This window comes from Cupressus sempervirens, chromosome 3, assembly GCF_028749045.1.
Source record: "Cupressus sempervirens isolate cs-2001-9-10 chromosome 3, ASM2874904v1, whole genome shotgun sequence".
Taxonomy (NCBI): domain Eukaryota; kingdom Viridiplantae; phylum Streptophyta; class Pinopsida; order Cupressales; family Cupressaceae; genus Cupressus; species Cupressus sempervirens.
Window position 1 is genome coordinate 548,080,792 of NC_143120.1, and position 15,662 is coordinate 548,096,453.

A 15,662-nucleotide genomic window follows, 5' to 3' on the forward strand; every position below is an offset into this window, starting at 1 on the left:
AAGGCTTCTATCAGGGCCTCTAGTTCAGCTAAGTTATTAGACATTACTCCTAAAGGTTTGGTACATTTAGTTAGGCATGATCTGTTATCTTAACGAATAATACATCCTAAGCCTATTGGTCCTAGATTACCTCTAGAGGCCCTATCAAAATTTAACTTTGACCATCCTGCAGGAGGAGGTTCCCATTCACATTCTTTCTTAGCGATCTTGTTGGATTTTGTGTATATCATTGGTGGGTTAATTAGTTTGAACCAATTTTTACGCATATCTACATCCCAGTCTGAAAAGGAACCTTTCTCCTTATATGACTTTCTGAGATTATTCTTAGCTATCTCAATTATACAAGCCTCCAATTTATTAAAAAAGAATGTTAGAATATCGTGCTAACAAAGAGAGGAAAAGCCAAGGGACATCCTTGTCAAATGGACCTCTACAACTCATAGAGTTATTGAGTTCTCCATTGAAATTATTTTAGAAGAAACAAATATGGAACCCTGTGATATTATTTTGAACCAGTAGAAGGAAGCAAACCTCAGAAATACCATATTCAGTATCTCAGAACGAACAGATAACCTAGTAGTTGAGTACATGTGTGTCAAGTCCATAGCATCTGAAATATAGTTAAATCTGGTCCTAGGCTGTACCCAACAGCTTTAAATAACGGATCCTGTATCCAACATAGATGCAGAAGTGCCTTAACTAACTGAACCTCAGAAATATCATATTTGGCATCTCATAATAAATACTTATCCTAGGAGTTGATTACACGTGTCAGGTCTGTAGCATCTGAAAAGATAGTTAAAAACTGTTCCTAGGTTGTACCAAACAGGCTTAAATTACTGATCCTGCGGCCATAATCTTGGAACTCTCAATGTATATTATTGTCCCTTACACTTCATAGTCTTAATTTCTTACTCGTATTTACCTTGAACCCACACAGACTACTCAATGACAACACATTAATCTTACAGGACAAAGTTTTACATCACTTAAGATCTCAGTGATCAGGTTCATCAAGGAAGAAATTAAATTTTGCAATGGATGGTATAATAAAAATAATCACCTTAAACATTAAAAATTGATTACTCATATTCTGCCTGTGAATATGAGTAATTCATTAATTTACAACAAAAAATCTTGAATACTTTGAGAAATTACAAAAAAGTTGAGTTCATGGTTCATCGATCTGATGCCATTATGTATTGAAAAATTTATTGCTCCAGGTCATCTTTAAATTTCTTTACTAAAACGTAGGATAAAAATATTTCAGTCTAGCTACATTATTGGCAATTATCCCTTCAAACAAGAACCCAATTTATGTTCTTGAAATGAAACAGGCATTTAATTTCATTCGAACAATTAAAAATATCAGGAGTTAATGTGTGGAATAAAGATACCTGCAAATGTTTACCAATGGCTATAAATGGTTGGACGTCACCTCTTGTTCCCACAATCAACATTGCTATTTGAAGTGGTGGAACACTTGGTTTATCCTCATCCTCATCTTCGTCCTCTTCTAGATCACGTGGAGTCTCAATACTAGGAAATAGATCTGATGCATATCTAGCACTACTATTAACATCAAATTCTACAGTTCCATCTCCCTTGACCATTGCAAATTTCTTCATCATTTTTAGCTGTTGGAAAATAAGTAGTAAATTAGCTCGTTGGGAAATTAAAGAAAAAGCCAAAGATCTTGTCTGAGTAAATACAAATTCAGAACCCATTCAGGACAGTACATAACAAAATTATGACAGATCATTAGGTTACGGGAAAAGCATTTGTCATATTATCCATATTCAAAACACAAGCATAAGCACGAATGACATTGTGGCATTAGAGTACACCATTTCACTCAATGCATCCTTGATGTATCAACTTTATAGGGAGAAAACATGCAAAACTAGGGTCATTGAGCTATATGCATGTACAATACAAAACTAAAATGAAAAATGAAAAGTTTCATCCTAGAAAGCAATCTTTTCAAAGAATCTGAAGGATTTCATCTGCCACAACAAAGAGAGGAAAAGCCAGGGAACATCCTTGTCAAATGGACCTCTACAACTCATAACGTTATTGAGTTCTCCATTGAAACTATTTTAGAAGAAACAAATATTGAACCCTGTGATATTATTTTGAACCACGGTGAATGTAATGCTAACAACAATGCTACAAATGACCTTTCCATAAGGCTGCAACATATTACCAATGCCCATGCACCTATTCAATCATTTAGAGTTTTGAAGGGAAGAAGTTGAGAGCTATTGTTTTTTCATGCTTCATGAATACAAACAAGGAACACAGTACTATTAGAAATATAACCCTAGCCTACGAATAAGATGAGATAAGCATGTCTTGGAACCTCCAACAAAATTAGTTAATAATACAATCTTAATACATTCTGATGGAAATGCCAATAGTGGCATGTTGTGATGGTTAAGTTGTTGAGATGTTATCCTTGCCATCAAGGTTCAAATCTAATGGGGATGAGGTCCTCCGTTTGTGGCCTCACTGGTTCATAGCTCCAGGTCAAACATTTACCCCTCTTTCCAAAAAAAAAAAAAAAAAAAAAAAACATTCTGATGGAACTCTAAATTTTGGCAAAATTTTAATGTCGCAAATATCATGCTAAAGAGGAAAAGTTACTCTTATTATCAGCATTAATGTCAGAATAAAAGGGGATTAGTGAATGAAGAGACAACATGTCAGCATATTATCAAATTCTATTAAAGCACATGTCATGTACAAGGAGGTCATTGATATCCACCGTTGTATTAATTTAGTACAAAACAGAGCTGGATGCTAATGATCGGCATTATCATGAACAGCCAAAAGGCAATGATATTGGTTTGAGAAGTTAAGTAGGGAACTCAGACCGCATTGTTCAGTTCTGTCAAGTTGGCCTTAATCGGTTGATATCGCAACATCGAGCAAGCAAGGCTCGTAGGATTTCAATCTGCGGTTTTGGGAACCAACAGATTGGCAACTCTACTAGGGAGAGTTGCAAAACAAACCCTAAGAGTTTTTGATTGTAGACTAGTAAGAGTTAGGTTCTATTTAATTTGTTAAAAAAATTTGATATATTTGAAATTCTAAATTGATAAGTTTTTTATGGTGCATTTAATTTCCTTGAAGATTTCAATTTTGCAGAATTATTTTACAAATTTTAAATTGCTTTATGAAGATTTGATCTTCTAGAAGCATTCTATATTTTTCTTTAAGCTTTTTTCTGCAGATTCGGTCTTTGGTAGAGTATACTCTGCTGAAAGGAAGAATTCAGATTCTTGAAGATTATTTATTTCCTTTATTTAGAGGTGGCAACTCTATTGTATTTTGATTGGTACTTCAACAAAAAGAGTGCCCGGATCACTAGTGACTTTGCTGAGGGAGTGACTCGGAGGAATGTATTTTTCTCATTGTTGAAAGAGTGGATATTGTTATTGCAAAATGTCCCAACCAAAGAAAAGGAAACAATACCTTTCAAGTGAAGATAGACCACTAGACCTGGGAAGATTCAAATATGATCCTAATGATTTATATTTAAGACTCACTTATTTCACCCAAATTCTATGGAGATGGAAGTGAATGTGCTCTCAATCATTTGAATGGTTTCTATGGATTCTTACATGCATACAAGGTGGATTTGGAAAGTCTTGCAATGAGGCTGTTTGTCTGAACCTTGAAAGATTTTGTGAAGAAAGCATTTGACTTATTGCCAACATAGAGTGTTTCATCATGGAGGGTATTGAAAGAGTGGTTTCTTGCTGTATTTCATGATGCGGGCCATGAAGAAGAGATGTGTTATGAACAATATGAAGATTAGAATTGCAGCACGGAAGAGGATCCTGACATGTCTCCACTTGATACTTTTTTCAATATAGAAAGATATGAAGGCAAGACTTCAGCACGTGTTTTTGAGAATGATGAACATTTATCATGAGATTCCATCAAGCTTTAAACCTCCTTACAAGGAACTTCTAAACAAAATTCTTGAGTTGAGAATCTTGCCAAAGGACCCTAATATGAAGCTTCTTTTTCAAATATGGGATCAAGCTATTAAAGATGAAGCAAAAGATACTAAAGTAAAGCTAGAACATAATGATGTTTCAGATTCAAATGTAGAAGAAATCGAAGAAGAATTTGATCATGATGAGACCAATAAGGAATTAGATTGTGAAGAAAATGGAAATTATGAAGAGGATTCTCTCATTGTGGATGAGATTTCGACTTTGTTAGACATGGAATATCAAAAGTATGTTGAAAAGGGTGGTCAAATTTTTCTTCCCGTACAAAAAATAAATCAGATTAATGAGACAATAGATGTGTCGTATGAAACATTCAATGAACAAGAAAATTCAGTCATCTTGTCAAAAGCATATCACTTTCATGAAGAGGAAACCAATGAACTATAAGGATCATAGTCTCATACACTTCCCACGAGGATGACATATTTGTTGAAGATGTGCATTCTAGTCTAAGTATGGAAAGAGATTTATTTAGATACAATTTCAAAAGGTTTTTTGATCCTGTATATGATGGACTAGCAGAAAAGAATGAAGAATATAGTTCTTATATACTTATAGATCTTGAGGAAAATGTAAGCATTCAAGAAGAAGAAGATGCATCCAAGGGTGACTTCCAAATCATTTCAGATCTTTTATGCAATGAAACAATGGAGAATCCAAACATAATATCTTGCGAAGGTGAAGTAGAACAGCATGTGATATATAAGCATGAGAAAGTTTCAAATGAAGGTTCTCATGAAAATATGCCCGAGCATTCTACGTTCTCGAGTCCATTGTTTGAAAAGGATATTTTAGGCAAACACATATCTCAGCACTATGATGAAAATAATAAAGATATCGTGCCTAATGATAATGTTGAAGTCGATAAGATGTGTAGTATGTATTCACAAGGCAAGAATCTTTAGTTCATCCTATGAGCCAAAATCATATGAGAGATATGAAATCAAACAAGCGCAATGAAGAGAGTGTGTTGAGCTTGAAGCATAGTTTCGAAACTTTTTCAAGTATCATATCTAATTAGAATCTTGATCAAAGGAAACGTGTATTACCCAAAAGTGACCTACTTTCAAAACCTTTGTGTGAGGAAAATCAGCATTTAAGGTGTGTAGATCAAGGAAATTGTGTGCTAGAAGATATTTGAGTGGAGAAAACTAATCTAGGTATTTGTATGATTGATCAAATGCATGACTACAAGAATCTTCTATCCAGTAAGGACCACAATGTAACTTATGATTTACCAAAGGCTAGAGATTGTGTTGATAAAGTTGAGTCAAAAAATTTTACTCATATGGATGATGCTTTTGATACAGGTATGAAGTATGAGAAGCATACCAAGGTAAGTATCCATGAGAATTCTTTGATGATATTTATTGAGAAGATGCCTAGTGAAATGTTTCTGAGTTTTCATCATATTTCTTTTAAGGATTTAATTTTTTTTTATACTAATCAAATGAGTGGTGCAAGAGGTCAGATATTTGGATTAATTGATAATGAAATTTATTTATTTTTTATAAATCTTGTTGATAAGGCAAATTCTAATTATAAACAAGTGATGAAAGAAAAGTACATGTCATATGATTCTTGTTTGTTATTTACTGACAAATCAAATCTTACTAAGGAACAATTTGTTATCATATTCATGAGATTCAAAGTATTGCAGGATCAGAATTGGGTATTTGATCGAGGAAAGAATCAATGTTCATTTTTTGGGGAGCCGGGGACCACCCAATTTCATGTGCATCATGCTAAGCATGGGTGCACGGTCTACTCTTCCAGACATAGCTGAAGATCTCGCTATGCCCACAAGCAGCATACGTCCCCAGAAAGAGTCATTGATGGAACTCTAAATTTTGGCAAAATTTAAGAGTTACAAATATCATGCTAAAGAGGAAAAGTTACTGCTATTATCAGCATTAATGTCAGAATAAAAGGGGATTAGTGAATGAAGAGACAACATGTCAGCATAATATCAAATTTTATTAAAGCGCATGTCATGTATAAGGAGGTGATTGAAATCCACTATTGTATTAATTTAGTACAAAACAGAGTTGGATGCTAATGATCGGCTTTATGATGAACATCCAAAAGGGAATGATATTGGTTTGAGAAATTGAGTAGGGAAATCAGACCGCATTGTTCAGTTCCATCAAGTTGGCCTTAACCTGTTGATATCCTAGTATTGAGCAGGCAAGGCTCATAGGATTTGAATCTGTGGTTTTGGGAACCAACACATTCAATACAACCATTTTTAGGGTTAGGAGAGAAATGCAATTATAGCACATAATTCTCATGGTCTCAACCATAACGAGGGTTGAGATAAGGACATGATGGGATTCCCAAATTATCCCTGGCGCAAGTCCCAAGAGGAGAAAATTTGTCCTTCTTGGCCTCGTGTGATCTTAACCAGACTCATAAGGTGGTTTACCTAGTGAAGCCTCATTGCTCCCCCTCCTTGCCCTTCTTTCCCTAGTATGGTTGAAAATTGTAGGTGTATGATATTGTCGATTGTATACATATAAACATACAATTACTTGCATATGATTATTTTAGGCATACAGATAAGTTAGAGGTAAAATCTACAAAATATATTGGCATTCACACTATTCAAATAAGCACAAGGAGAAACACCATTCCTACATAGTACAATGACTAAAGATGTTATTATAGTTTGATTTGTTGTAGATGATAGTGTTATTCGATGATTATTTTCTTCCTATTCGATTATATCTATTGTGCGTATATTTTTCTTTTGTTGTGATTGGTGCCTTCCTTGAATGTTGGGAAATGTCCTTTATACAACTCAATTGGGGTTAAAGACCATCATGTCCCCTTTTCTAGCCAATGAGTTTTGATGCACCATTAGCCTGTTTTTCCTTGACCCTAGAGCAAACCGGGTTTTCTATACAATCAAAGCAGTTTTTGGCCTAGACGATTTTAGTTGCAGGCTAATCGCGGTTGTTTCAATGGAGTTTCCCAACACTTACTATTTTTAGTAAGTCAGCAGGTTCTACATTCTTGGCATTCCAAGGTTGGACAAAGAGTGTCTTGCCGAGACCTTTCCGACAAGCTATCACACATGCATATTCGAGTCTATCTTATTAGAGATTTTAATGCTTGAACTTAAGCTCCTATTGTTAGTGTCACTTTATTATCTATGGGCACTTTATTTCATTAAATGGGGAAAAGTATTATTTTAAAAAGAAAATAGAGAAACAGAAAAGGGAATGCAAAGAGTCACCTGTTTGTTCTTTAAAAGGGAGGAGGGAGCTCATTTTCAGCATACTTGGTTTTGTGATTTTGATTGTCACTTTTTCTCTTGGAGAGCTATTCTTGAAAGCTTGCAATTTCAGCAGGTGAGAAGACAGAAACCCTCAAGCTTGGGCAGTGGTGACGGAAAACCATTGTCAGTTGGTGACATCGCACAGGTGTTTCACATTGTATTCTAAGTTCATCTTTTTGTTATCCAATCTTCTTGTGGCTACTGTATCTATATTGGATTTCTTGATCATTTTGTTGAAGAACTTCAATAAAACATTTATTTTGAAAATGTACTTCTATTGGAGATTTATTGCAATAACATTTTGAGATATCTTTTATAAGGCTATTGTTGAGGTTTTGCAAGTGAAATCTGAAAAATCATTGCATGAATATATTTGTTTAAATTTTCTGAGATTCTGTCAAGGGTTTTGAGAAAATATCCGGTTAGGGATATTACAAAGACTTAAGATCTTTCTCAAGGTTGTAACCATTAGAATGAGAAGTGACCACCTACTACTCATTGTATGTCCTTTCAAGACTAAATCGCTCCTTCATTTCATTATTCCTTAATTGTCTTTAAAAGAGACCGATGCAATTAAGGGAAGATGATTAGTCCCTTCAAAAAAATATTACTTAACATATAGTGAGTATTATTATATCTTGCCATGAATATCCTCAGTTTACTGAAGATGGGCAATTGTAGCAAGTTCTACGATTAATGATATTGTGAAATCTAATTTGTGCAAGACAATTTTATACTATGGGCTTTCTGTTCATCTGATGTCGAATTATGGGCATGACGCAATCGTTGTCAAATGATTCATTGAATGAATGAATTCTTTACACTGTATAATTTGAGGCCTTGGTGAGAGATGAATAAGAGATTGTTGATTAAAAGATTGATGGGTGCTGATGTGATGAGCATTGGTTTGATATATTGGTGAATTGAATGAATGCTCATTTGATAGAGTGTTTTCTTGATTGATTGTTTGTTTGGTTCATAATCGATGATTGCCTTTGCAGATTCATGAGTCATGATTACTGATCCTTAAAAGATTGTTAAGATCTCTTTTATACTTTATTGGTGATAGTGTCGCCACCCTTCATTATTGCACTTTGAGATTAATAAGTTATCTCCCATATTGATATTATTGGATGTCTTCCACAAATGAACCCTTCTCTCATTAATAGCTTCCAATGTGAGGGAGAGTAACACCACTTCATCATGTCTATCCCTTTTGCAATTGGCACACCCTTTCACAATTACCACCCTTTAAAAGAGTCACAACCCTCATCATTCTACCCTTTCTGAGAATCTCAATATTTCATAATTATACCCCTTTAAAAGAGTTAGAACCCCATCTTCTTCCCATTCCTTTCTTCCTCCCTCTATGTCCCCTTTCAAATGAGCTCTTCTCCCTTTTATATCTTATGTTGAGGGAGTCACAGTTCTTCCATGCATATCGCTTGACCTCAATTAACTTTTAATTATAATATATTATATTGTTTATGTATTTATTTTTATATTTTAATTTCATTATTAATTTTTTTTAATAAATCCTATTTCAAATAGGGGACATTACATCGAGAGTAGCAAAAATCTAAAAAGTGTGAGGAGATTCAATAGTCGTATGGTATGATGAAGCCAAAATTTTCACAAATTAAAGCCTCCATTTATTACATAATGTTAGAGATTTGATGTCATTTACCCACTTGATGGTAAAAAGAAAATATACATTAGCCAATACAAATAACATGATTTGGTGAAGTTTCATAAAAATGAAATAAGTTATAAAAATTTCACATAATATAGGCAATGAAGAAAGGTTGAGATATGAGAGTCATTGAAATCAATGGAGATAAACACTTGGGTAACATTTATCTACTGTAGTACTTCATCAATTATATTTACAAAGATACAAAGGACTGTGACTTCCAGATTTGTCATATCACAAGATAGCTTTGAACAAATCAAAGCATATATAGAAATCATCATGGGATTAAGAAGCAATCCAACAAAGACATCAGAATAGAGTTGATGACCAAGGATTGATGCCAACGGTATATGATGAAACCAGAAATTGAAATGATTTCAAAATATGCATTTGTGTACATGAATCCAAAAATAAATGGCAATACAAAATGTTATCAGACAACAACGATACCTCCTGAGACTACAAATGGCATCGAAGGAAATTATTAAGAAGTGAGTATATGAGATGAAGAAGAATGTTGGTTTGTGTTTGACATTTTGATGGAGCCACCGTGCAACAAAGACCATAAATTCACATAAAGACCGTCACAATATTCAAATGAATACACAGTATTGAGGACCCGATAAAAAACAAATACTTCATGCTATAATAGATTAGTAAACACGGTGAATGCCAAAGGCATCCTGAGTCATCCATGAATCAGCAGTGGAGTTCTAACAGGTGTCAAAGTCATGCAGCAACAAAGGCATCGATAGGAATGAAGTTCAGAGTTGCTAGGAAACTCACCCGCTGAAAATTGTTCAGAGATAAGAAAATATTACTGCATATTTGTATCATACGATGATACCCTGCCAGAATAGAGCTTGAAAGGAACAGTTATATCATATGGTTTGGAGTTAATGTAATAATACAATCTCACAAAATAACACCAGACAAAGATGAACCAATCAGTGGCTTGATACTCATCAAATGACATCAGATTCATGTTTGAATTGAATACATCAGAACTAAATACACGCACAGTATGTCAAAGACATGAGTTTCGATGGAGGATATTGTATTATGTTCGTAAAATATCGATCTCAAGTGGAAGGATGTTTATTGTGGACCATGGTGAACAATTCCAAGGATGCATAATGTCTCCAGCGATTACATATAAGGTAATGGTGAAGGCTTGATAACTACTGAAGTTAAATGATTATCAAAAACAACACTCTCATATTTGTGATTACATATAAGGTAATGGTGAAGTCTCAATAACTACTGAAGTTAAACGATTATCAAAAACAACACTCTCATATTTGTGAGTCAGAAATATTCAGGTGGAAATGGTTTTTCGAAGATACTGGGTTAACCAGAATTCACGTATCGTGTTGCCCAAAGAAATATTTCCACCAATTAAAGTCAGAGTAAAGGCTACAAAATATTAATAAAAGTAATCTGTTAAAATATTAAAGAGGTGTGATTTATGAAGAGCAAGGATTATTTTAATATTATTGGTTATAATATGACAATACACATCTATTTGGATTTATCCTTTCAAACAAATATAAAGATAGAAGTTATTTGGAACAAGAAAAGACAGATTCAATATCTGAACATTCACATATTCCCAAAGAAGAAGTATTTTATATTACTTGTATGGAGGGATAAGGAGTTTACTATGACTTTGTAATACCAATTCAATTATTTTATTTTTATAATAAAATAAAATGTCTTTTGTTTATTTTTTAAATGGCATGGAGATTTAAACTGCAGATGAATCATCCTTTGTAATTTTTTTTTTGAGAAATTTTGTATACAATTTAAATATCGGATAAGTGGACATGGTTATTTAGCATTTAAAATTTGATCATCACAAATATTGTAAAATATATAGTTGTTTCCATATTTGTGTCCAGTTTGTCTCCCTACTATAGAGGAGTTAAAATTCAATCTGGACTAATTTAAGATTGCATAAATATTTGATCTATTGCATCTTGATTACTTAATTGTTGGTAGTATAAGCACATAAAAACTTTATAGAGTTGTACGTGAAAATTCACTGAAGTTGACTCTATTGCCCAAATGAGCAGAGGCACTAGTCTTTCTATTATTGAAGTCAGAAAATCTATAACTTCCTTCCTACAAGCATCAAATCCATTATTAAAAAAACCTTATACAAAACATTCAATTCAAGTATTTAGCATTCAATTTCATTTTCATCAAGTTCGAGGACTTTGCCAGCCAGAGAACTCCAAAGCTTAAATTCGCTTTAGAAAAGCTCTAAACCAAGTAATTAGGTTCGAGGAGAAGGTCTACCCGCCTAGGTGTAGCAGAGCCTGAAGTGCAGGGGAATCAAGGTGATTCTCGTTTATTGGCCATAATTGATTGCGGAATCCTATCGGAGAAGTGGCAGGCTCTTGGATTTCCAATCTGCGGTTTTGGGAACCAACATGGCGTACGACATTGCTACTGTGGTAAGAACCCCTTGAAAGCCTTGTTATAGACCAAAAACCATTATAAGCATACATTTTCCTTAAGAAGTCATCAATCAACTATAGGACCTCACATTGAGGATTATTGATGATTTCCATGATGAACCGCAAAGATATGCCTGAATAGATGGAGTCTTGAAAGCTTCGGTATTAAATCTTGATAATGGACCACATAGAGAGTTCACTTTTTTTATCTTGTGGGAGAGAGAATCTCAAAAATACTGTATCATAATACTTGACTAATTACCTTGAATAATATAACACATGAAAGCAAATCAAAATGAACAAAATTAGATTATCCAAACATGTAAAATTAGAACTCCGAGTAGGTATGCAAGGACAGCTCGGAAGTGATCTGGACACCCTGGGAATGACAGGAAACTAAAGAATCATCAACATATGAATTATTCATATCCAGCTCAAATTGTCAATATGTTTGGATAAAGATGAACAGATCATCATAAGAACAAGATGCTAGAACCCTTCCCGTATAAAACAAAATAAGGGGCTCATACTGTTCCAAGATCATTTGTGTTTGGAATTTATATTTAGTCGACTTGCTCTTATTTTATGAAAATACATGCCTTGGGTCATGTTTAAGCATTAAGTCTGAAATATATAATTGTCACCTGTGTACATCTTAGTAGAGCAGTTAAGAAAATTACATAATCAAGTTTGATATCAAACAAAGCATAAAAGAGTAGTGTTACAAATCTTCCATGGTGTTCTTGGAAGCTTGATTGCAATTCGGATTGTTACTCTTGCATGATCATAATAATGAGGAGGTACAACCCATATTCTAAAGTTTTCCCACAATGGGTTTCTTTAGGGTGAATACTTGTGTTAATTTCTTCTACCGTGGGTATCTCAATTCATTAATTATTGTTCAGCACTTGAGCATCAAAATCCTAAAGCAAGATTTTATTTCTTAGACAGAGTTCTCAAAAACAGGTAAATAATTTCGAGTATAGAGCTCAAATATGCAAAGATCCACATTGCCAAGCAGTAATGGAAGTCCATGCTAATTATGGATCATAACCAAAAAATCTGCATTATGGAGGGGGTTTGGGGACAGAGGACCAAGGGCGTAATTTGGGGATGGCGGTAACGCAGTAGTGTGGGGTGACACTGATATACAAATTGAGGTGAATTGAAATCTTCAAGGTCTGCAATATTAAATCTCTACGAGTGACCCAGGAAAGGCAATCTAGTTTTCACAAAGTCAAATTTGGAATCAGTATGTATGGCATGTGCCATATAGCAAGCAACCCAGCTGCATCCCCAGCAGAGGTTGCAAAAATGTTTCCCCCAAGTCTCAGAAACGTCCATGTATAAGGGATGTGATGTTTCTTGAGCTGGGAGGGGGAGCACATCACCATTTGAATTTTGGATATTATGCATTTTCAACATACACAATATCAAAAATTTGAATGTTCCCTCAGTTTCATGTAGTCACACTGAATAAACCATCTCATATTTAGACAAAATAGGTACACACGATATTTCCGCACAATCATTTTTTTTATTTCATTTCACCTAAATAAAAAGGTTGTTATTCTTCTTATATAATTTGCTATCCTTTACTTTTATTTTTCCTACGCAAAATGACTCACCGGTTGAGATTATAATTGTCAGCTTAATATTCTTCAGTATCAGCAATATTAAAAAATAATGTCGATGAAGCAAGTTTGAAGATATTAATTGGCATCCTCTAAGCAAATGACTGCACTAAGAACAAATCAGACACGTTCAATTTGTCAGCTAGAATTTAGGCCGTAACTGACAGAATAATGTAAAATGACTAACGGGTTGAGATAATAATTGTCAGTGTAATATTCTTCAGTGTCAGTAATATTAAAAAATGATGTTAATGAAGCAAGTTTATACTTATAGATATTTAAGCGCCGTCCTCTAGGCAAATGACTGCACTAGGAACAACTCAGTCCCAAATTAAGGAGGCACATTCCACTTGTTAGCTAGAATTTATGTCATAACTGATACAATAATCCCTTTACAGTAAAATATTAGCTCAGACTCCATGTCAACTGCAATTACACTTAAAGTTGGATGACACAGCTTTGATCCAAACTCAAAGTCTGTTTTAGTTATTCAATATAAAGCATACCAGATGAGAATCTAGAGGTTATTGTGACAACAGCACTAAAAGAACATTTGAAACACAAGAAAAATTGGAAAAGAAATCTCATGCAACCATTCTGACAGTGATAAATAATACACTAAATACCTTTTTCCGAACAGACATTTTCTCATTAGGATGGATATTCTCATTATCCTGGGCTTTATTTCCTTTCCCTCTCTCAGTTGCAGATCTTTTAAATTCATGATTGTCGTCTATAGATGTACAGACATCATAGTTTGAAGATTTGCTAGGCATTGTGTTTGCCCGAATCAATCCTCTGTCTGCAACCAAACATAATGAAAATTAGGTTTGTGTTTACAAAAGCAGTAAAGATCATTGATATAGCGTTAATAGTAAAGAGATATTCTCAAATATAAATAATTAACGAAAGGAAAAAAGAATTATAAAACATTAATCAAGACTTGGATAAAAATTAAAGCAATCTTAGGAGCTCTACTATTAAATCACTAACTAAGGCTAAGAAATCCTAACATCCAAGTTAAGCAATGACTTCACAAAAAGAGAAACTGCCAACATTATAAACATTGATCTAGGTTGAGATATATAATATTACAATTAGTTAGTATTGTTAAATTTTCTTTGTCAAATGGACTGAAAGATGCAAGGAAAACTTTCTTCTTACTATGATTTCCTGAGAAGATTACACTTTGAGAAGATTACATAAAGAAACCTTTACTTCTGGAAGATTATCTAAGGCACTTTATTTGGTTGGACCAATTCAATTGGCCAAGGCTGTTGGACTCAACAAAGTTTAGCTACAACATAAAGAAGAGTGCATCGAATCAGTTCTCACCATTTGAGTTGGCAACAGACCAGCAACTGCTGACTCCTCATACTATTTTGAGTGGATACATGGGAGATTGTCCAGATCATAGTTCCAAGAATCACGGCGATTCATGCGATTCACGCGATTCGGCGATTCGATTCAAGCCAAACGATTTTTTGTGAATCGGTGAATCGAATCAGCGATAAAGGGTTTATGAAATAAGTTACTCACTAAATTTCAAAGGTTTTTTAAATTTTCCGATTCATGGCCGATTTGATTCCGATTCATGGCCGATTCACGATTTGATTCAGCCTTGCCGATTCCGATCCGATTCCGATTCTTGTTACTTTGGTCCAGATGCAAGGAAAAGGTTGCAAGAATGGCATACCAGTTGATCTTGCAAGGCAAACTTGGTTAAGGCAAACTTAAATAAATGTCATTCAGGACACAGAAGTTTAAACACACTAGTATTAACAAAAAGAAATCATGCAAAAAGAAGCAAACCCCAACTCAGAACAACTTGAAAGTTACAAAATAAACAGAGAAATTATGATAATGGCAACAGTTTATCAAAATAGCTCAGCCGATCTTGCGAGTACAACCAATGAAAATAACATACAAGAACTAAAAGAAAACAAATTAAAAGAAATAGAATTGGAATGCTAGGTAGAGAAAGAATAAAGACTTTCAACAGGAACAAGAAAACAAGAACATAATTTCATACAGAATCAAGACAAAATGGAAGAGAATGTATTTCAGAAAATATATCACTCAACACTTAATTAGAGTAGTTTCTATGTAACTTCCAAATGAATTTGGCGAAATATTGTACTAAATGGCATATTCAACCATGGTATGAAAAGAACTCGTGGTTTTTTTTCTGAAGATCATAGTAATGCAGCATGAGAATCGATTGCACCTACATGTTAACTATACAGACTAGTATGCTGCAATTTTCAAGATGCATCTTTGGTACACCAAACTGACAGAAAACTTCAAAAAAATGTGCCGCAGCTTTCAGAATCAGAAAATTAGTGACTGTACAAGAACTGTAACGCCTTGTAGATAAACAGTATAGAAAGTTTGATTTGAGTCCTAGACTTGAAAGGCTGCTCATCTCTAAACAGCTTTCAGTGGCTCAAGATTCATCTGGACTTAGTGTAGAATTTTCCAAATTAACTTTGGCCAAAAAATTTCATCTCTAAAGAACTTTGTATTCCTGCAAACAGCCATTCATGTTGCTGCTGCATTGCACCAAAC

At 34.1% G+C, this 15,662-nt stretch overlaps 1 protein-coding gene across 4 annotated transcripts in view; it reads right to left on the reverse strand.

Moving 5' to 3' along the window:
* Positions 1 to 15,662, reverse strand: part of SGT (UDP-Glycosyltransferase superfamily protein) — a 214,467-nt gene that overhangs the window by 118,097 nt on the left and 80,708 nt on the right. For all 4 annotated transcript variants that reach the window (XM_089820835.1, XM_089820837.1, XM_089820833.1 and 1 more), the window contains 2 exons: positions 13,721 to 13,896; positions 1,398 to 1,637 (listed from right to left, as the gene is read on the reverse strand). In XM_089820835.1, the coding sequence (XP_089676961.1) occupies positions 1,398 to 1,637; positions 13,721 to 13,896 (416 nt within the window). The remainder of the gene's footprint in view (positions 1 to 1,397; positions 1,638 to 13,720; positions 13,897 to 15,662) is intronic.